Raw genomic sequence first — 22,681 nt, 5'->3', positions numbered from 1 at the left:
TGCAATCCAGTTACAATCATCCTTTGGATTTTCACAGTGTTTTCTCAGGAGCCGTGCTCGTCCCAGATTGTAATGGGAAAACATTTGAATCTTTGCAAATTCCTGGAGCTTTATTACAATACTGGAAACAGTAGTTTCTAGGGCTATGGCCTGCACATGCACTTTCAGGGCAAATGTGTATATGCGGTTTTGCAGGTCTGCTGTGCATTTTTGTCAGCTTATTATGCGATGTGTTTCCAACCATGTGGACGCCACATCTACCTCGAAAATGCATCTGCCTGGATAAAATCTGCAATCGGGAGGGGCAAAGCCAACCAGGCGCAAAGGAACTCAATGTTCCAACCAGAAAGTTGGGCCTGTTTCCATTTTCTGTACGATGTGCCAGAAATGGGCCATAGATATTTGAGTAAGACACTGTCTGGTCAGTTGTGGTGACCGCTGCCCGCTGTGTCTTTTCAGGAGGATTATGAAGTGACATCAGACGAGAAGAGAAAGGTGCGCGGTGAAGACATCATTAAGACGTTTTTCACAAAAGGGGTAAGAAGGTATCAGCATCTATTACCATGACAGCACAGGCAGCAGATTCTGTGCTTATTATAGATGGACAGGAACTCACATCGTATGGTAGTCTCCTAAACACAGGCAAACAGCCAAATAAGGTGACATCTCTTTAATTTGTAATTCATCTATCTTTAAAACTGCATTTTCCAGTAAAAGGAATGTGACGGGGGACACTGGAGACTAACCTGGCAAGCAACAGGCACACAGCAGGATACACCCCTGGAGAGGATGCCAGTCCATCTCAGTGTACAAAACAGACATACACACGTGCACACTCACTCGCACCAGGTTGAGTTTTTTAGAGATTAACCAATTCACCAGCCTAGTTTATCTTTTGACTGTGAGGGAAACCAGAGAAACTGGATGAAACCCACATGTACACAGGGAGAACACACGAACTCCACACAGACAGCACCCCAGGAATTGAACCCAGGGCACCAGCACTGTAAGCTAGCAATGCTAACCACTGCCCCACAGTGATGCCCTAATCTGTGGTCGATAAGGCGTTTTCTCCTCTTTGTTAAACTGAAGAAACTTAAGCCAAGGGGTGTAGATCATTAACCTTATCCTGACTGACAGTGAGAGGACCTCGCCACCAAACTGGGCTCAGACAATGATTTTGTTGACCTCAAACCCACACCCAGTTTGCCATAAAATAGCATTGGTTTTCAGAGAGGCAGCAGACTGAATGGCGCTTGGTGAGGTAGGAAATAGGTTTTGCTTTTCAACAGAGGTGTGTAAGGAAGCTCCTTCAGCTCTGCTGAAAAGAATGAAGTGCAGACGCCAGTACTTACTAACTTTGCATGTGCAAAAAGAAGATTTGAGACAGGAAGGAACTGTGCATCTGCACCTGAACAATGGCTAGACAAATCGTTCTTCAGCTCAGTGGAAAATGTCTTAAATGATAGAGTCCTTACAGAGGACAAAATGAGCCTACCTGTAGTCCCCTTTCTTTGCTGCTTAGAGGTAACTATAAAACTGAACGCAGGTTTCCAGGGGTAGAAAATACGAACGAGGAGGTATAATTTTTCTCTGGGTGTCCTCTCTTTGCAGTCACAGGAGTATGTGCCGGAGGTGGCTGAATACTTCATCGAACAGTGCAAAGAGAACCTGGAGCTCAGCCCTTGTAAAGAGCTCTTCAACGAGTGCAGAGAGTAAGCTCCCCCTGGCTCCTGGCTGCTGTTGCATCTCCCAGTCTGAAGCCTTTTCCCCTCTCTCCCCTGGAGATACATACAGTACATACTTGTTGTGTCTTGGTATACTGTAGTAATCTGGTAGTCTTACACTCATTAGCTTTTTAAGGAAATGCTGTTTTCTTATATCTATAGCATTTATGTGAGTTGCATTCCCCAATGAGCAAAAATAAATGTCAATCTATTTCGTATTCATGGCAGGAACAAACCTGTCTTGCAGAATACATTCCTCAAGTGTGCAAGCTATTATTCCTGCTTTCAATCAGAACAGTCACCCACGCTCCTGGTTATGCAATGGAAGTAGAAACCGAAAGTGCTTTCTGCTGCAAGCTGTTTTACCTGAACAGTGAGTCACCCAGGAAGAGGCGTTGTTTATAATATAGATCCGTCAGTGAGAACTGCCAGTAACGTTTTCTCAATGTTGCTCTTTTAAGAAAGCAGCTGTTCGTGCTTAAACCATGTTCAGTAAAGGAAATAGCACGAATTTGCGTGGAAAATGTTGTAAATGCATGCCAACTTCAAATGCATTGAGTATAAACCTCAAGTTGAAATCCTGTGCTTTGCTGTGTACTGTTGTTCTGTTTTTTTACCAACACAGCAGTGGTTCTGGAAAGAAATGGTTTGTGCATGAGCACGGTTGCCCATTACTCCAAGGGCCCAGAATAAACACAGCAAAAGCACACTCAGTCCTGAGTGCAGTAATGCAAGAGAAAACACACATGGGAATATTTCAGTCTCCTTTCTCCAGAGCTCTCTGTACCTGCATATTTTCTATTATACTGTATATGTGCTTGTTTTACCTTTGGGAGAAGGGGAGGGATGTGGTTTGTGGGTTCAAATTAAAATTGCATTTAAATTTGGAGATTTTTGTACATCCTTTACCAGGCCTGAGGAGATTGTCATTCTCTGGCTGGGAAGAACATTTGACCTTCTTGTCAATGTATGTGCTGTGCTGCATCTGTAGTCATGGCTGCCTCTCTAACTGTCCTCTTGATGTTTGTGTTCGGACACAGGGCGCTCCACGAGCATTTAAGCGGAACACCCTTTTTAGAATACCAGGACAGCATGTACTTTGACCGCTTCCTTCAGTGGAAAATGTTGGAAAGGTTTGTGTTCCACTGTCCAGTTCATGTCCCATTTTTCATTGGAGAGAGAAACTGTTGTATGTCACATTTTCCTCCTCTACAGTATGTCTCTCACATATTGTAACTCATTGGGTGCGAGTGTTACTTTTGTAATGGGAAGGGACTGACAAATTGTGTACCAACGAGAAATATCATTCACTCTTCAAATGGAAACATGTAGTTTTGCAAATGCATGAATATTCTTTTTTAATAATGTGGAAGCCAACCTCTTAAGTGCAAAAAGACATTCACCAAATTAACCAAATCCATGATGGTCTTTTTCAGACAACCTGTCACAAAAGACACTTTTCGACAATACCGAGTGCTGGGAAAGGGAGGTTTTGGAGAGGTAAGGCTCCACTAGTAGTGTCTCGACATCTGCTGCATGGAAAGAATCATAAATCATTTTAATTTGTTGCACATTTTATGTTAACTGAGGTGATGAGTTGTTGTTTACAGTTACGAACATTTGAGACACAGGATTCCTCAGTGGCGGTGATGCGCCGACAAGCGCTTAGGCTACCTTACAGCTCTTGGGTGCCTTCTGAGTGGAATTTGCATGTTCTCCCCATGTTCTCATGAGTTTTTTCCCAGACACTCCAGTTTTTTCTCCTTCCCTTCCAAATACACACAGACCAAGTGAACCGGTGTCACTAAATTATCCCTGTGTGCTTGTGTGTGCATCTGTTCTTTGCTGAATTGGTGTCTCTTTCACCCCAGCACCCCAGCCTTGGGCGTCAAGCCTTGGGTTGCTGCAACTAAAAATGAAAGGGCTTCTCAGCCGTGACAGGAACTCATGAGAATGCTGGGAGGGAAAGGGCTTTGACTTAGGAGTATTCTTAAACCTGAATAGCAGACCCTTTCAAGAGACATTTAAAGGTTTCCACTGCCTGTTGCCAGGTATGTGCTTGTCAGGTACGAGCCACAGGGAAGATGTATGCCTGTAAGAAGCTGGAAAAAAAGCGAATCAAAAAGAGGAAGGGAGAGGCCATGGCTCTAAATGAGAAGCAGATCCTGGAGAAAGTGAACAGCAGATTTGTGGTGAGCATTTTTGTATTTAATACTTTGGTTTTATTTGCCTCCCAGACAACTTAAAGCCCCTTTGGTACTGATTATAATTTGTAATGATCTGTGCCCAGGTTAGTTTAGCGTACGCCTATGAGACCAAGGACGCCATTTGTTTGGTGCTGACCATAATGAATGGCGGGGATCTGAAGTTCCACATCTACAACATGGGCACCCCTGGCTTCGATAGGGAGAGAGTGGTGTTTTATGCTGCAGAGATCTGCTGTGGACTGGAGCACCTGCACAGAGAAGCCATTGTCTATAGGTGAGAGTGTAAGAAAAAAGCTTGATCCAGACTTTTACACTAAATACATCTCACTCAAGTCAGCCTCCGCAGTACATTTGTGTAGCTGACCCTCACTGCTCAGGAATCCCTTTCTAGATAGAGCACCTGCACAGAGGGTAGGCAAATACCAACCTAGTATCATATATTTATATTAACTCCCCAGTTATCTGAAGTTAATTATCAATTACTTTAATGAACTTGTTGTGCCAATCTCCTATCATTGAATGCATTAGAACACCCTGTACTGGATTGACTGTGATCCACATTGTGGTTTGGCCGCAAATAAACACACACAAACACCCACCTCTCTTGGAATCGAGCAGTCTTCTTTCTTAAATCAGTCTTCAAGTCCAGCCTAGGCTCTCTGGTGGCAATGTGACTGCTGTACCTGGGCCGTAATGTATGTAGCTCACAAGGTCTGAAGTCTGCACTGTCCTAGATCATCCATGTCAGATTTCCCAGAATTAATGTTTATGTACTAGTTGTACTGATGAATCAGAAGGGCACTATACCTAAAAATGAGTGTCTTACATCTCTGTGCAGATTAAAAAAAGATGTTCAAAGGTTGAAAATGTCCAGCACCTACTGTTGGTTTAGAAAAAGATTCTGCTGTTTGTAAAACCTAAAATTGTCCAAAACTGTGAAGGAAAGAGATTTTTGTTTTTATGTGGTTCTAGGCTGGAGACTTTACATTCTTGACATTTCTCATTTTCTTGACTTTTTTCAGCACTTGTTGGTGATCAGACTCTAATTGTATTGTACAGTAGCACCACTTGGTGGACTCTCTTTGCCTTACAAGCACTTTAGCCTGTCCTATTGCACTACTAGAAGGATTTGTTTGCTTAGTGTGTCGGTGGTCTGCTTATTACTCCAGACATCGTGCCTGTGTGTTCTTCTTCAAGTGTTATTCCCTTGTTATTCCATGGAATTATTTAGTTTTTACTATTTAAAAAAGTGTTGTGGAATAATAGACACCATCTGGCCTAATATTTTCAAAGGAAAGAGGGTGTGTATAAGAAGAATTACACACCAAGAAAAGCGTATTTGCCTTTGTTTTAAAAATAAAGTGATTTTGGAGAGTGATTATTAAATTAATAGCTTCTGTAGCTTAAAGAGACACCAGGAATCTTTAGCTGTTTTTAAGTGTTTCACTTAAAAGGTTTTCTTTATAATAGGAACTTATTAAAATGTAGTTGTTAACGGTCTCAAGAAATGTGGATTTCAAAACCTGGAACTAGGTCTTACTTTCTTGGATGATATAAAGTATTAAAATACATTGCATATGTCTTGAAAAAGTGTCAGAGGTTAAATTTCAACGCTCACAGCTTCTGTACTAATTCCCATGCTCAGTCGTGGTTACATTTTACCATGTTTTGATTCACAGAAGTGTTAGATCTATTTTTATAACTTCTGCATTCTTCTGTCTTCTTTGGACCTACAGGGATTTAAAACCAGAGAACATTCTTTTAGATGACTATGGTAAGTGTGTCACAGAACATATCTATTTCGAGTATGTGACCTGTTGCATAACCTTGCGCCTGGTTTGTGTTCATATGTACAGTATATGTTGTGTAAGATATGGCCTAAACTTCACTTCAAGGCATCAAGACTCAGTGGAGGATTTGGATATACAATAAGTGGGTCAACTTGAATGCAAAGCGCCAAACTTCAAATATTGGGACGCATACCAGATCTGGCACAGACTTATGCATGTGCATCACAGATGGTCCAGTGTCATATGCTGGTGCTTGTCTGGGAAACATTAAGGATTTAGTGTTGAGGGATAATGATTTATTACATTTAAACCTTGTAAGGAAGGTCCACTAAGTAATAATACTATATAGCTCACTGACTTCAATAACTGATGTAATCATTTTTTGTAATCACGAACTGGGGGATCGAATGAAGGATTTTACGTGCAGCTGCAGGCTAAAATAAGGGCATTTAGTGCTAAAACAAATTAAGAATGTGAACTCGTATGTGTAAAATTAAACATTTATTTTTGTTTTAATTTTTTGTTGTGTGGTTGGAATATATTCTCATTTTTAGTTTATGGTTACATTGATTGAATTGTGATGCTGGAAGAAGAAAAACAGGGATTTTTAAACCCAAATTTGCAAGTTTGGAATTTGTTTGAAAGCAAAATTGGAAGTGTAAAGGTGCTTATTATTTCACTTGAACAGCATTTTGGAAGCAGCATAACAAAGTGAGGCATTTTGCATTCAAGCTATATACTGTATTTCACTCTCACTATCACAGGGCACATTCGGATATCTGACCTGGGCTTGGCCATCAAGGTGCCTGAAGGAGAGCTGATTCGAGGCAGGGTGGGCACTGTTGGCTATATGGGTATGTGTTCATTAGAACTTCCTAATTTGTCATTGCCACGATAAAACAACCTGCATGCAAATTTATACTCACTTATCAGCACTTTCGGTGGAATAACAGAAGGAAGCTATTCACCCGGCATCTGTGTTTCCTCATTCTCCATGGATTCCAATTAAAATAGAAATTGTTGAATAACCAGACAAAGAATACTTCCAGGTGTTTTAAAGCAATGCCTTAACCAGAAATGGGCAACTTTGTTAAGTCTTTGTAAGTGCTTAATTAATACCTTAACCTTAATTAATGCCTTAATCGGGAGCAAATTGATACATATCTGTAAAACCTGCAGGAATCCTTCCCTTGAATAATTATAATTGCTTACACTTTTATAGCGCTTTTCTGGATACTCCACTCCACTCAAAGCACTTTACAGGTAATGGGGACTCCCCTCCACCACCACCAATGTGCAGCCTCACCTGGATGATGCGACAGCAACCATAGTGCACCAGTACTTTCACCACACATCAGCTATCAGTGGGGAGGAGAGCAGAGTAATGAAGCCAATTCATAGATTATTAGGAGGCCATGATTGATAAGGGAAATTTGGCCAGGGTTACACCCCTACTCTTTTCGAGAATTATTATTCTCAAAATAACAATTTTTATGACCACAGAGAGTCAGGACCTCGGTTTTATGTCTCATCCGAAGGACGGCACCTGTTTACAGTACAGTGTCCCCATCACTATACTGGGGCATTAGGACCCACATAGGCCGCAGGGTGAGTGCCCCCTGCTGGCCCCACTAACACCTCTTCCAGCAGCAACCTTCGTTTTTCCCAGGAGGTCTCCCATCCAGGTACTGACCAGACTCACACCTGCTGAGCTTCAGTGGGCTGCCAGTTGTGAGTTGCAGGGTGATATGGCTGCTGGCTGCTGGTGATATTGAAGACTGGCCTGAACTCTCTCCAGTCTGTCATTGATAACAACTAATCCTCTGTCTCGGAGTCCCCGAAGGATCGTTTCACACGGTCTCCCGCGGTGGCAGCGATCCTCAGTCCTCGTGACAGGGCAGCACTATTTCTGACCCGGCCCGCCAGCGGAGGCGGTGGTGCTGACGTGCCCTTTCTCTCCCACCGCCACCCCGCAGCCCCCGAAGTGATCAACAACGAGCGCTATGCCATGAGCCCCGACTGGTGGGGGCTGGGCTGCCTGATCTTTGAGATGACGGCGGGCCGCTCCCCCTTCCGGGTGCGCAAGGAGCGGGTGAAGAGGGAGGAGGTAGAGAAGCGGGTGCAGGAGGAGCAGGAGGAGTACAACGAGAAGTTCACCGAGGACACCAAGAACGTCTGCAGGCTGGTGAGCTACCCGGGCCATCAGAATCGTCGCCCGCTCGCTTATCCTGCACAAGACCGGGAACCGAATTTAGTTCAATCTGAAAATAAGATTCATTTCTGACATTGTGCATCCCTGCTATGCAAGATCTTGGTCTAGATTGCTTGTCTGATTTTGATAGTCTTATTGAGCTGTTTGTTAAAACTATTAATGGTTACAAATCTACCTATCTATCGACATGACCTCTGAACTGCAGCTTTCCACTGCTCCTGCTACAAACTCGTCTTAAATTCTTTATAACAATAAAACTAAACATTAAGTGGCACTCTTGCTCACAAAAAGTTAAAAGTTACTTAAAGCTTGAAACATTATTTTCTTCTTCCTTCTCATGACTGAAAACCTTATCACAATACCATGTCAGATTGAATCAAGTAATTCTTTATTTTCATTTTATTTTTTAAAAAATTCCTGGTGCTGACCAAGGCAGCTGTTCCCTTTACAGCACTGAGAAGCTCAAAAGCAAATGAAACTGTCTCTCTCGCTCTCTCATGTGTCTGGTTTTTGCAGCTGTTAACTAAAGATGCGAAGTTGAGGCTTGGGTGCCAGTCAGATGGGGCAGCAGGGGTTAAAGCTCATCCTTTCTTCAAGAACATCAACTTCAAGAGGCTTGAGGCTGGCATCCTGGAGCCTTCCTTCGTGCCTGATGTAAGAAACAGTTTCCTTACTCGAGTTCCTTTTCCTGCATCTAGTCATCTCAAGACTGTGTATGTTTATAACCATCTCTCTGTCTATCGCTGCAGCCCAGAGCTGTGTACTGCAAAGACGTCCTGGACATTGAACAGTTCTCCACTGTCAAAGGGGTCAACCTGGACCAAACTGACAATGACTTCTATGCCAAGTTTGCCACAGGCAGCGTTTCGATTCCCTGGCAGAACGAGGTAGGAGGCTACATTTAAGACAGGGCTTTAGTGCTGGAGTCATCAAGCTTTGGTCCAGAAATCATCATATGAACATGATAAGATTGCGCATTTCCACAAATAATGTGAGCTTGCTCCTCAACGGCACATTGTAAGTACAATGTAACATTGCACAATGGAAGTTCATGCACATTAGTGTATTGTTTCCATCATGCTTCTTTAGGTGCAAATATTGTAGTAAATGAATTTGCTGTAGAAAGAGCTTTTCAGATTGAATTTAGGAGATGCAACTGTACTGAGCCTCCTGATTTTACCCAGTTTCTTCTGTTCGTAGTAAAATACCTGCCTCCACAGTATCTGAAGTTTGCAAATTGAACCCCTTTCCCTCTGCATGGTGTTTACTCTCTGACAGATGATTGAGACCGAGTGTTTTAAAGACCTGAATGTCTTTGGACCACAAGAAACAAGGCCTCCTGATTTAGACTGGAATCACCTTCCTGAACCGCCTCGACGCAGCCTGCTGGACAGACTCTTCAGAAGACATGTAAGAGCCTCACAGTCTCAGCCTGCCTCTTTTCCTGTGCGTCAGGATCACTTTGCTGGACTATATTTTCAGGATAGTAAAGGGAACAAATTTCAAAAGGTGGAACGTTCAATAAATTTAAAAATAAAATGAAAACCAAACAGCTTTTCACGTTTTTGGGAGGGCGGAGGATATACCATAAGGAGGGTAATTTAAACAATCTTATTTTTAATGTGGTAAACTTTGGTATTCAAATGAAACCACTTTGATGATGCCAATGACCACTTCTCATTTGTAGCTTTTCTTATATTGAAATTAATTTTTCAGTATGAATCACTGCAAGCTGGCCTTTAATAATTCTTTGTGGTGATAGAAGCGTGTTTCATTAGTAGGCCTTTAGTATTGTTCATATTGAACACAAGCATATTGCATTCTCTTCCAGGCACCAGAGAACACCTTGGCTTACAGCAAAATGTCTTCCAGTGTGAATTCTGTGGACTCTTTAGCAAACTCTGTCCCCTAGTGGCCAACAAAAGTATAACATGCCAAGGGGGAATGATTGCCCCCACTCCAGTACCTTTGAAGAAAAGACAATTTTACTAAACGAAATAACAAAAGGAAAAAAAAGTCACCTCACAGGATCTCAGGATTATTGCAATGGATGGGAGACACAGATTCAGGGGACAATTTTAAAAGAAGACCGCTGCAGGGAATTTAGTCGGTGAATCTTTGTTTTCTAAAAAGAACAAATGCAGAATAGAAGACTCAACACCACCAACCTCAAGGCAAAGCTTGTTTGCCTTGCATACTCTCAGGCCAAAGATTTTTTTTTAATTCTTTTTATTTTTTTAATTAATTTTATTATTATTAATGTTGTATGTGGAGTTTGTTTGTTTTTTTACAATATGTACATTTGAACAGAAAAGAAACTGCTATAACCGATTTTAAAAGAAGGTCTGCTTTTTTAACAAAGTGGATACCATAGCCATACATAATTCAACGAGTACAATGGACACCCAACGAGCACAAACCCTTTTCATCTCCATGATTTGGAGAAGCCATCTGAAGTACAGTAGAGTGACAGGGCTGCTGTATGGGCTGGAGGCTGCTGTAGATGGTGGATTAAGACTTGAGGTCACAGAGGCGATAGAACTGCTCTCTGCTGTGGTCTGGATGGAAAAAGTCTGCTGTCTGTAGAAATCTAGTATCAAACTCCCAGAAAGCACAGAAGAAAGGAAAAGGAGCAGTCCGTTCTGAAAAGCTCTAGGAGGAGCCTCAAAACGTGGAAAACACTAAGGAAACTTTTTTTTAGAAGAAGTCAGAGATTTCTTTAGGGAAGGGAGACAATTCACTTTGGTCAATGTCAACATTGCAAATACAGTTCGGTTATGGCTGGGATCCTAGGAATGAAAAATGCCTACATTTTTAGAAGATATTGTCCAAAATCCAAGTTTATATAGCACATTTATATATAGTTATCACATTTTGTTGGCTGGATACTGGCAATAGTACAGATGAGCAGAAGTGCAGGCAGTCACCTGTCCTTCTACCAAAATCAATCAATATTATATTGATTAATACTTCACTTGTATTCCGTTTCTGAATAGATGTAGCCTTAAAACCAACCAAGTTCGGCACTGAACTCCCAAAAGAAGAGAAAAGAAAATAGTGGGTTGTGCAGTATATGGGAGTAGTTTAATTAAACAATCAAAGCCTATTTGTGCTTCTAATTTCTGTGAAGTACGTGTGGCTGTGTGTTTGGTGTTGATACAGAAATATCACTTTGATATTTTACCAACTCTTTTTGAAGCCATACCAATGGAAAGCATAGAATGTACCACTGCCATTGGCAATAACTGCATTTCTTGACCTTGTTACACAAATAAGTAGGAAAGTAAAGTGTAAGCTTTTAAAAAAAATACAGAAACAATTGTGCATCATTTCAAACCCAGGTGTACACAAAATAGGTAACCAACAGTACACTGCATAATATAAAAAACCCAAAACATATTCAACCATATCCATGTACCCTTTTTATATTTTCCTTTTTATCACCGACAGGTCTAATGTACCAACTATAGATTATGCAGTACAACATACATGAAGCACTTTAGTTTTTGTGATTGTACATCATTGCTATTTATGTGTTGAGCTGCGTTCATATCAGTTTTTAAAAGAGTGGAGGTTTCAGTATTTTATAAATAATTAAATCAACATTCTGAAAGCAGAAGTAGGCAATGGTGAAAACAGAATGGGATATCTATTTGAAAGAGCTTTCTTCTGATTACATTTATTTTTGATGATTAAAGCTTTTAAATGGTAGGCGTGTTGCAAATGACATTCTATGACACAGAAGAAAGCTACCAGCACTGATTGTTATGTGAAGAAAGACCCATATCTAAGATGAGAACACCAGGTTTGGTTAAAATACAATCGATTAGTAGAGGACAGACAGAGAGGACCATCTTAAACTATTGTACCAGCTTAAAAAGCTTGAATGTAATTTGTGTCTGCTAATCTAATGTGTTCCCAAAAATACATGAAATTGGATGCATTTCCAATTAATTTACAAAATACTGAAAACAGTTGTTTTTTGTTAGAATGTGGTGGAAAAAATGAGTGAACCTCCTCTCACCATCACCACCACACAAGACACAGATATTCTTAGAACCAAATGTCTATGTCCTGCAGTTTACATAAAGACAGAGGCTTGAGGTGCCTTCAGGGAAGTGTGGAGTCAGCTAATGTGATCTAAAGACAATTTGCCAGGTTGGGAAGATACAATGTGCAAATTAACAGTTGAGGAACTGAACGGAAGATCTGTTTTTTAAATGTATTTTAACAGTTTAGTCACTTTACAAAACAATTGGTATCACACACATATGCAGGATAACAAAACTTGTAAAGTTTCCTATATATGTATGTACTTATAATTTGGCCATATGTGCTTTCAATATCTGTTCCTTAGATACTGCCAGAACATCAGATCCCACCGGATTTTAATCCATGAATGCATTTCAGGAAGGCGATGCACATTTTCAATGTTAAAACGTTCAAATATCAGGAAGAACGTTCATTTAGCAAAAAACAGCTCCTGCTATATACTAAGCATGTTGTGTTATTTTATTGTATCAGTCTAGGAAAAAAGTTTTTTTGAAATATTTAAATGTTTTCATTTGATTTGCGTCAAGTGCCTCTCTGCATCCAGAACAAGTCAGGCGAGGTTCCATAAAGCCAGTATTGAACAGTTGCACTCCGATTGAAAGTTTTCATGTTTTCCTAAGTCAGAAGGTAGCTCCAGTAACCAGTGAAAGAGCCTCCTCAGCTTGATGTAGACAGTGAGCTCCCAGCAGCATGAGAATCCAATCCAGTGGTGCATGATGTGTCTGGCAACAGCACCACTGCACTGGACGAAACCTTGTAATGAAACTTTGTAATGTGCCTTGTAACGAAACTCCCAATAAAACCGGTGATGGCCTGAACGGGTGCAAGGTGTTTGTTTGTTTTTCCCCCTCTGCCTAGCTGTGTCCATGGAAGGAAGTCGGATATACAGTAAGAAAGTCTTTTATTGCTTGAAAAAATCCCCTACTAGCAGCAGAACCTACTTTCCTGAGCCAATTGTAATTCACCAGGAGTCACAACACCTAAGAACTAAGCGTATCGAAAGGTTGAACGAGTGTTTTAGTCCCATCTGCCTGATGGCTGACCTCCCAGCCTTGGGACGGGGAGACTGGGAGCCCCATGTGGACTGAGGAGCGACCAAGGGGCGGCCACACAGGTAGAGATGGCGGCAGCGTGGGAGACAAGGGGATCATGTACAGTATTTGTAATGTTTTAGGTGAGGAAATGGTGTCAGGATTGATCGTGAATCAGTTTTGAATTTCAAGTATGATAATGAATTACTGACAACTGAGTCTGATTGAACTTGGCTGTTGTCATCCCTCCCAACCATTCCTCCTTAGCCTCAATAAAATTTGGAATTTCTAACAAAATCTAAACGATCATAAACAGTTCATCCTCCCACCCCCCCCCCAAACACACACACTGTCTGCCATGGAGGGTTCCAATATCCTTGATCCAACTAGCTCTTTTTTTCAAGGAAAGCACGTGACTTTTCCAGGGCCTGGATGTGGAACTGCACACATCACTTTGGGGAGACTGATTGATTCTAGAGGCATGCGAAGGTCTGTGCTGAAGGCAGTGTTCGTATCCCAAGGTGAACGGGAAGAAACCATCTGCCTCTGGCCACTGACCATCAGGTTTAAGTGATGCCTGATTTGTGTAATGTTAAAAAGTCTTCTCTAAAAAACCTTCTCTAACCTTCTCCTGGGGTTTTAGCATTGACTCCAGAATATTTAGTTCTATATTACTGAGTAGGAACTACAGAGCTTTCGTATAATGTTTTAAATATATACTAAATGCTTTATAAAATATAATATATATATATTATATAATACATTTATATAAGCAGAGACTAAAAAAGAATTTCCATCTCACTCAAAAAGACTGTTTAAACAATACTACTAAATCACTATCCACAGAACTGACTTTATCCGTCTTATTTCAAATTCTGGATATGAGATCTGGTTCTGGATTAAAGTATTTTTTGACAAACTAGAATGTAATATATATTTAATATAAATTAACATATATATTCTGAGACATGCGATGGGCTGGCGAGCTGTCCAGGGTGTGTCCTGCCTTGTGCCCATTCCTTGCCAGGATAGGCTCCAGTACGTCGTGATCCCGTTTTGGATAAAGGAGTTAGAAAATGGATGGATGTTGCAGGTTTCGTAAATTTATCAGCTGCTGCCTGGCAACCCTGAGACTATCTGAGCTGAAACATTAAGTCAGGCTTTCAGCAAATGCACCATCACATCTACAGACCATGACTCGAGTGAAGTTCCGTTGATCAGATTTCATTCTCACAGCATAACACCCTGACAAAAAATTCTGGTCTGCTGTTCCTTAACAGACAAATGACCTAATCCTGCAGAAACACTAAAGGGAATCAAATAATCAGTTCTATACTTATGATTCCCTATGTATAGTACACGGCTGGTATATTTCAATCCTCTGTTCACTTTTTACTCCCATCTGGTAAGCAGTTGAGGTCTATCAAAACAAGGATTACTAGGTTCCATAACAGTACCTCCAGCATGAATTCAGCACCTTGATTTTGCAATTTGTGCATGGCTGTTCTCACTGTTCATTTACCTAGTTACCGCTATGTGTTTAGCATGGTACTGTACGTGATGATGTGTGAGGATGGATGCTGTTTATTATTGGCTCTATTTGGTTTATTTTTGTTGTCTGTCTTCTAATTGTACAGTATGTGCTCTCCTAACCAAATTCCATCAGTTGTAATGACAATAAAGTTTTGAATCATATTTGAGTATCCACCCAGCCAGGGCCTGTCACAGCAAGTAACAGGGTAGCCTGTCAAAGATGCCTGTCCATCACAGAGCACACAGTCACATCAGGGCCAGGTTTCCCACAAGCCAATTAACCTACCAGTATGTCTCTGGACTGGGAGAGAAAACCAGAGCACCCCGAGGAACCCCAGTTGAACACAAAGAGAACATTCACAGATAGCTGCCAAGGTCCAATTGAACCCAGGAACCCAGTGCTGTGAGGAAGCAATGCTTTTCACTGTGCCACTGTGATGCCCTAATTGAGTACTAATAATAATGAATATTAAGATTATAAAAAGTTATTTTGCAACTGCGCCTTGCTTTAATAATTCACTGTACTAAAGGAAAATATATGTGGATATTTAATGCTAAAAGGATTTCTACATTTTCAATATGATACAAAAAAGCAGTTACACTTTTTATCCTTTATCCAGTGAAAAACACAAAAAAACTACTAATTAAACAGCTCTGCTGGTTTTAAATCTGATTAAGGTACTTCATCAGTTTGTGGTAACTTTAATTTGGATGACGACCAGGCAAATATCCTACGGCAGGGGACAGTACAACTCTTAATTTCTGCTTTTGTACATTTAATCACTTTATGGAGTAAGCCTAGCATACTGGCAATGTCTTAGCAGACAGACACGATAAAATTAACCCCATGTGCAGCCCGTCGCCATCACTCAGCAAGTGCGAGTGGCGTTTCTAAAAAAATCTATTTAATAACTAAAAAGGAAGTCTTTAAGCCCCTCTCCACCTCACGTCTACAGGAAATTTTAACCCGTTTTACTCCAGATGTGCAGTAGGAAATTGTATTTTTAACATAAACCACACACATGGTAGATCAAAGCCTTTGATATGTTTTTTTAATTAATACATGACAATCTAATTAATGGCAGTGTGTGATTATTTAAAGGCCATCACAAGGTTGGGTATTCCTGTAAACCAGTACAAAACAAAAAGGCACAAAGACTTGTGAAGCGAAAAAGGCAAAAGCGGCTTTTGAACTTTCTTAAAAGTTAACATTTCTTTAAATTAGATTATTCATTATTAGAAGCTATTAACGTGGGGTAAACTAAAATCAAATGGGGAATAATTCGGTCTGAAAAAAGCTCCGAGCGAGATCGAGAATCCGAATAGAGGAATTATCAATAAACTCTCTGACGCAATTCTGTCACTTTTTAGCTCATTACTCGTTGATGTTTAAAATCACTTTTCACTAAAAGAAAGTGAAATGTCACATTGTTAGCGCTCCCGAGTAGTTGTGAAATAATCTGACAATTCCTCTCGGCCGTTCTCCCAGTTTTGTTCGCCTTTATAAGCGTTAGATAAGAATAAGGACGTTTTTAATAATAAATTCTAAAATGAGATATGAGGGACAGAGGGTTAAGGCTGAAGGTGTGCTTTTGTAACCATCTGACATTCTTTATAGCCGTTTGTTGGTGCAGACAGAGTGACAAGATTTAAAGATACAGTGTGACGTTCTAACGTTTTGCAACAGTGTAAACCGCGTGATGTTGCAACTATTTTGCGACTTTTAATACCTAGCGTTTAAAGATTTATTTACCCAGAAACAGATAGTTTTGCCGTTTCGCCCGTGTGAACGAGGGCAAAGAAAATGCATCAGTATCTTAATTTATTAATCGAACAGCTACAGTATAGAAAGTCTAACAATATAAACATAAACATATTGGATTCAAAATATTCTGTACGCTGAGGAGGTCTTTAATTTCAAAATACGTGAGCAGTAAAAAAAAAAAAACTAATCTGAACGATAAGGCCGTGCTTTTATTCGAGCATTGCATCTGTGGCATAAAGCAACTCTTGACAGCCGGAGTCAGGGAAAACAGTTCGTACTGCAAAGAACCAGGAGGAACTGTAATTCGAGTGATGTTGTCATCCCTCAGATAAACTGACAAGATAGAGTACCTCTTAGCGGTGATTAACTGTGACCTGTCCACACAACAAATACACCGATTCTTTTTAAAATAATAGCTCAAGACCCTGTTTGAAATGAAGAATGATTCATTATCCTTAACGATAAGCAACTGAATGGTAAGATTCCTGCAACAGGTGTTATTCTGGTGTTCCCCGTGGAAATTGCAATCTCTCTAATTCTAACGCGTAAACTGGAATCCGTGGCGTGACTTCACCGTCTCATCTCCTCTTACCTTGAAAAAATATGGTGTCTTTTGCGGCGCTGCATAGCTTGACGTGTTCCTATCAGGGTGAGAGGAAACTCCAGGAAGCTCCTGGCCTTATCTCCCCATCTGGGTTGTTTATTGGTGTCGGTGACAGGCTCGGCGAGTACATCTCTTGTCCTTGGCCGAGGGTTAACGCTGCAGTTAAATGATGTGCTTGCTTATCTCAGAGCTGCCAACGCCATGGCCATCAAAGTAGTTAAATAGAGCAGTGCACACCGGCGAGCTGCAGAATCGCAACTGCACTTGGACCGTAAACAGATCTCGAGTTCTTTTTGCTACTAATAGTTACTATGCTGCCAGCTACTTTCAAACTGTGTGCCGGGATTTCCTACCGACACATGAGGAACATGACCGGTAAGCGAACACCACCAGAGACGTTCAAAGCGCATTCACGCACGGTAGGCATACCGGCACTGAGGTGTGGGTATCGATTTGGAAAACGTAGCAGGTGGATGGCGGTCAGATAGTATTTTCTATTGGATCCTCCGATTTCACTATTCACATTTTCTTACATATCGTGCCGTCGTTGTGAACAAACAAAAACATTTGCGTGTTCTTTTTGGGAGAAAAGAGTGTAAACTGAAATTTGGTGACGGACCACTGGACGTTTTTTTAAAGGAAAGAGGGTTTTTATTATTCGACCCATAAAGTAGAAATACAATAAAAACTTCACGATAAACGTATAAGTAGTCCTACCAGCTTTACTGAAAATCCACCTGAAATTATCAACGTGCATCATGTTTTAAAATGTTCTGAGTTATTTGTAGCAAGTACAGATTCTTAGAACATCGCTTATTTATATGGAGTCTAATTATAGACAATGAGTCGCTTTTCTTCTTTATTATAAAATATGGGTCTGCCAAATAAGAATGGTTTGTCTTTGATTATTAAATCTACCAAGATACTTCAGATTGACAAAAAAAAAAACCTTGGTGAAAGCATATTTTATCACTAGAGCTCATTCTGGACAGCTATAAATAATTGCATCGAGTTTTAACATTTACGGATTCTTGCCTTGCTTACGAATTGTGTTTCCCCCGTGTTTTAGCAGTTATTCTCCGCAGTATTCGTGTTGCATGAATACCGTGCTTATGCAGGAATTCTGCTGATGAAGACTTCAAAGAGCAAGACTTTTTTTTCATCTCTCTCTAGGCCTGAGAAAGACCGCTGTGGTCGCAATCAACCAGGAACTGAAGAGGCTGTCAGGTCCCGGCCCTAGCAGCTGGATACATCACGTTCGCAGGAGGAGCTCCTTGCTCAGTAAGTATAGTGGCCCCACAGACCTCAGGATAGTCGAGTATCTAGACTAGAACATTCTGCTAAGAAAGCTTGTGAATTACAATTGACATTAATTCTGTTGTTTTAGTCTTCTTTTCCTCTACATTTTACTGTAATTTACCCTACTTTCAAGCCTTTTACCACTATTTGACTATAATTTAGTATGCTGTTATGATAGGACAGAAAGCAGTCCCTTGAGGAAAATGGCACCTAATCGAAATGAGAACATACTGTAGCTCAGGAGACTGGAAGAAAGACGACCCGGTCTCACACTGACTCTCCCTGTGCTTGAACAGGCAGCCGCATCGAGGAGAAGCCCTACAGCGAGGTGGACATGGCCTATGTGAAACAGGGCGAGGAAGCTTTGCAGAAATCCATCAGCATCCTCAGTGACCAAGATGGCTGGAAGACCGAGATTGTGGCAGTGAGTAGCTGCAGAGTTCATGCCTGTTTGTCAGCTGTCTTGATTGCCCTTGATAAAACCACTCTGACGCAGTTATGGAATCACATTTCAGGAGAAAACTAGCAATGTCTGATTGGGATTTAACTACAGAAGCACCAGTTTTAAAAAAAACAAGACATACCTTTGAGCTGTAATTCCAGCACAACTTGTATTCTCCTGCAAGTGCCTCCACAGCAACCTTAATAAAGCATCCCTTTCCGTAATTTCATGCTTCAGTTGGCCTTGGGTACAACCACTCTTGGTCTTGGGATTTTTGGATGCTTAGGTCCATTTATAGCATCAGTGTCCTGCACGCCTATTTAAATTCCTCCAAGCAATTGGTTACGTTTGTTATCCTTTTTTGTAGGCTAATGGTGATAAGGTCCTGAGCAAGGTGCTCCCAGACGTGGGCAAGGTCTTTAAACTGGAAGTTGTCCTGGACCAGCCCCCTGATCAGCTGTATGGCGAGCTCGTGGACAACATGGAGCAGATGGGCCAGTGGAACCCCAGTGTCAAGAAAGTCAAGGTATCACAGTCTGACAGCGTTGATGAAGAGCAGCAATGTGGGCTGCAGATAGAAGCCCCCCACCCACCACTCCCACAAAAAAAAGAGTCATTTTAGCCCCTATCATCCAAAGGAGAACTTTGCTTTAGTCTTTGAGGATTTCTACAGATCTAGCTGAATACATAAAGAGATTAATAGGCATGCTTTTGCTAGCAGCGGGGAGGGGATCCGATTATGAGTTGGTCCCTCAGGGAAGAAGTCAGGCATAAAGTTGGGCTACAGCAGAAGTATCTTGATCCCTTAAGGTTTGGACTTAGGTGATCGGTTATTGTAGCAGCGAGTCCAGTAGGCAAAATTTGAGAATGTGGAGCCACAGAGTAGAGTGCTTTACGTTTTTACCGAACAGATGATCAGCTGGATTCAGATGGGAGCTTTAACAATGGTGTGAAAGGGGGGAAAAAACCCCAAAATGTGTCCTTCCACTTAGTTGAAATGGCCTTGTCCCTGTTGTGCTGCTGTCTTATACTCTCCTCACGGCATCACACAGATCCTTCAAAAGATTGGCCAGGACACTATGGTGACGCATGAGGTGGCAGCAGAGACCCCCGGGAACATCGTGGGCCCCCGGGACTTTGTAAGCGTGCGCTGCACCAAGAGGAGGGGCTCCTCCTGCTTCCTGGCTGGCATGTCCACTCATCATCCTGGAATGCCTGAACAGAAAGGCGTGGTCAGGTACACCACAAGAGACGGCTGGACCCCTGTTCTGCATTTGAATGTTTATAGCTCACTGATCATCATGTAGCCAGTGTATTAGGATTTGAAGGCTATTGAATTTGTTGATGTAATTTTTATCCTCTGGCCAAATTACTGGAAAGTCAAAATGCGTTCACAATGACACGTACTATATAGCCTTTACTGGGCTTTCAGTACCATATTCTGCATTTCTTAAATCTTAGAAAAATGCATCTGTAAAGCACAGGGATACCTGCACGTGGAATGTGTGTTCAGACTCACCAATCCCATCCAACCTGTTAAAAAAGTCATGGAAATCTCCAGGTTAACATAGTGAAGTGACTGGCCAGTGACATCTCGCTAACTTTGACTTATTCCCTCTTTACTTGAATACCACATGTTCATGGCACTAAAATTGAGGAATTGGTTATGAACACAAATTAATAGCAATTAAAGCAAAAAAATACTTTATAAAATGCAGTTTTTAAAATATTAATAGCAGTCTTTAAAAGCCATTTTTGTTCAACGTACTATATACATTGCATAGGATTCACCATTGACCAGAAAAGGCACTGATTGATGAATGCAGACTATTAAGCAAATATTTGTCAAGAAAGTTAATGGCGATACAATCTGTATATTCTAACACTCAAAGGGGCACAGAAGTCCTCATTTCCAACCAGAACCCTTAGCAGGAGGAACACCACAATGTAAATTCTGTATTGGGAATGTGCCATCACTCCTGTTAAGACAACAGTGATTCATTTCCCAGCCCAACGTTAATGTGCTTTCTGTTCTTTACTATTCCAGGGCGGAGAACGGACCAACATGCATTGTTTTGCGACCCAATGCAGATGACCCCCGTAAGACAAAGTTCATCTGGTTACTTAGTGTAGATCTGAAGGTAAGCACATCATTAACCAAAGCTTAGAGGCATACTAACGAGTAAAACATGTTAGAAACAAATGTTGAATGAATTCTATCTAAGGCATTTAAGCTTGACCCATATTTAATTCTATTGTTTTGTTTGTTGGACGTCTGCTGTCATTTACAGCGGTGAACTAGCCTACTATAAATAAGTCATCAAAGATTACTCTTGTCCCAAAACAAAAACTATTCATTTCACCTCCAGTGCTATTGTAGGTTTATCACCTTACAAGAAACGGAAATGTATTGGTATCAGTGTCTGAACGTAAAAAATAAAGAGACAAATTTCATCTAATGCAAAATAATCAAAAATGATGTGAAAATGTGACTCATTTAAAATACCAGTCACGCATCGGGCAGAATAAAATAATATATTAACAATTTCTAAATAACATAAGTTTAAATCTCTGCCCTAAGTGTCAATGTCAATAAAGCAACAGACTATGCAGGCTCTCTCTGTGCATGCAGTTAAACTGCTTTTTGAAATATAGGAAAAACAAAAACAAATCATACTTGTTTAACTAAAACTCTCACCATTGGTCAAACATTAATGCAGCCTCACTGATGTAATTCCTGTCTGATTACTTTCTTAGGGATGGCTGCCCAAAACCATAATCAATCAAGTGCTGTCCCAGACGCAGGTGGATTTTGCCCAGCACTTGAGAGCACGGATGGCTTCTGCCCAAGTTGGAACGGCTCTTGCCTGCTGATGCCACCTTTGGGCTCGGTGGCCATGTGCTTATTGAACGTGTATTTTGACCACCAGAGTGGACACACCCTTCAAGCAACCCACCCAGCTTTAGCCCCCTGCCCCCCACTGCTACAACACAGCCCACAAACAAAAGTGCTCAATACATACAAGACTATACCCAATGATGCTTTAAAATGTCAAGTACTTGCTTGTTTCTGCTATGGGAATCAGATGAAGGGAAGCATTGTGAACTTTTATTACGAAAATCCAAGTCAACAGTTAACCCCAACAGAGCCGGTGTTGACACTACTTATATAACCTGAAGCAGACACAGAGAAAACTGTCCAGTTAAGAGATTGTCTATCTGCTGTTTTGAAATGCAAATTATGTCATGTGAACTAGCTTATTTATTTGATTTGCAATTACAAAGCCTTCATGCATATATTCTATATATTGGAGTTATTTATTTTTCTATTTAAATGTATGCAAGACTTTAAGTGTTTAAAAGATTTTCAATGCCACTCAAAATGGGACACTGGATTCCTTTTTAAATTAATGTGCTTTGTGAAGTTTGTCTATCTGTTTTTAGAAGATGTCTTTACCGAGACCCATGCTTCTCAAATTGTGCAAGTGTCTTAATGAGGTGGAATAAAGATATTTCAGTCCTATTTATGGGGGTAATGGCCATAATCTATAAACTATTTCACCTGGGAACTCACAACTGGCAACCCACTGAAGCTCTGCAGATGTGAGCCTAGCCAGAACCTGGACGGAAGACCTTCTGGGAAAGTTAAGGTTGCTGCTGGAAGAAGTGTAGTGGGGCCATTAGGGTCGCTCACCCCATGGTCTGTGTGGTGGGTGATGGGGATACTGTATTGTACAAAAGTTGCCATTTTGTAAAGCAAAAGCAAGGTCCTGACTCTCTGCAGTCATCGAGTATCTTAGCATTTCTCCAAAAAAAAAAATTGTTAAACCTGGTATCCCGGCCAAGTTTCCCCTGGCCTTTACCAATAATGGCCTCTTAATAATCTTCATCTATGAATTTGCTCCATGACTTTGTCCTCCTCCCAGCTGTTAGCTGATGTGTGGTGAGCATACTGGGGCACTGCCATTGCATCATCCAGGTGGATTCTGCACACTGGTGGTGTGGAGGGGAGTCCCCA

At 41.1% G+C, this 22,681-nt stretch overlaps 2 protein-coding genes across 2 annotated transcripts in view; both read left to right on the top strand.

Moving 5' to 3' along the window:
• LOC102696690 (G protein-coupled receptor kinase 5-like) overlaps positions 1 to 12,807 on the top strand; it is a 54,230-nt gene extending 41,423 nt beyond the window's left edge. The window contains exons 4-16 of the mRNA XM_015340692.2: positions 460 to 537; positions 1,615 to 1,715; positions 2,768 to 2,860; positions 3,164 to 3,227; positions 3,779 to 3,919; positions 4,018 to 4,208; positions 5,671 to 5,708; positions 6,489 to 6,578; positions 7,701 to 7,909; positions 8,453 to 8,590; positions 8,686 to 8,823; positions 9,215 to 9,346; positions 9,768 to 12,807. Of these exons, the coding sequence (XP_015196178.1) occupies positions 460 to 537; positions 1,615 to 1,715; positions 2,768 to 2,860; positions 3,164 to 3,227; positions 3,779 to 3,919; positions 4,018 to 4,208; positions 5,671 to 5,708; positions 6,489 to 6,578; positions 7,701 to 7,909; positions 8,453 to 8,590; positions 8,686 to 8,823; positions 9,215 to 9,346; positions 9,768 to 9,848 (1,494 nt within the window). The 3' untranslated portion in view covers positions 9,849 to 12,807. The remainder of the gene's footprint in view (positions 1 to 459; positions 538 to 1,614; positions 1,716 to 2,767; positions 2,861 to 3,163; positions 3,228 to 3,778; positions 3,920 to 4,017; positions 4,209 to 5,670; positions 5,709 to 6,488; positions 6,579 to 7,700; positions 7,910 to 8,452; positions 8,591 to 8,685; positions 8,824 to 9,214; positions 9,347 to 9,767) is intronic.
• A 4,322-nt stretch (positions 12,808 to 17,129) lies between these two features.
• star (steroidogenic acute regulatory protein) lies at positions 17,130 to 22,186 on the top strand. The gene is made up of 7 exons (XM_006625323.3): positions 17,130 to 17,297; positions 18,096 to 18,203; positions 18,518 to 18,645; positions 19,031 to 19,189; positions 19,716 to 19,900; positions 20,711 to 20,804; positions 21,421 to 22,186. Exons 1-7 carry the CDS (start codon positions 17,234 to 17,236, stop codon positions 21,535 to 21,537), a joined length of 855 nt encoding a protein of 284 aa, XP_006625386.1. The 5' UTR covers positions 17,130 to 17,233; the 3' UTR covers positions 21,538 to 22,186.
• The last annotated feature ends 495 nt before the right edge of the window (positions 22,187 to 22,681 follow it).

This window comes from Lepisosteus oculatus, chromosome 2 (assembly GCF_040954835.1).
Source record: "Lepisosteus oculatus isolate fLepOcu1 chromosome 2, fLepOcu1.hap2, whole genome shotgun sequence".
Lineage (NCBI taxonomy): Eukaryota > Metazoa > Chordata > Actinopteri > Semionotiformes > Lepisosteidae > Lepisosteus > Lepisosteus oculatus.
Note: the sequence above shows the minus strand (reverse complement) of the source record. Positions and strands in the feature narration are given on the sequence as shown.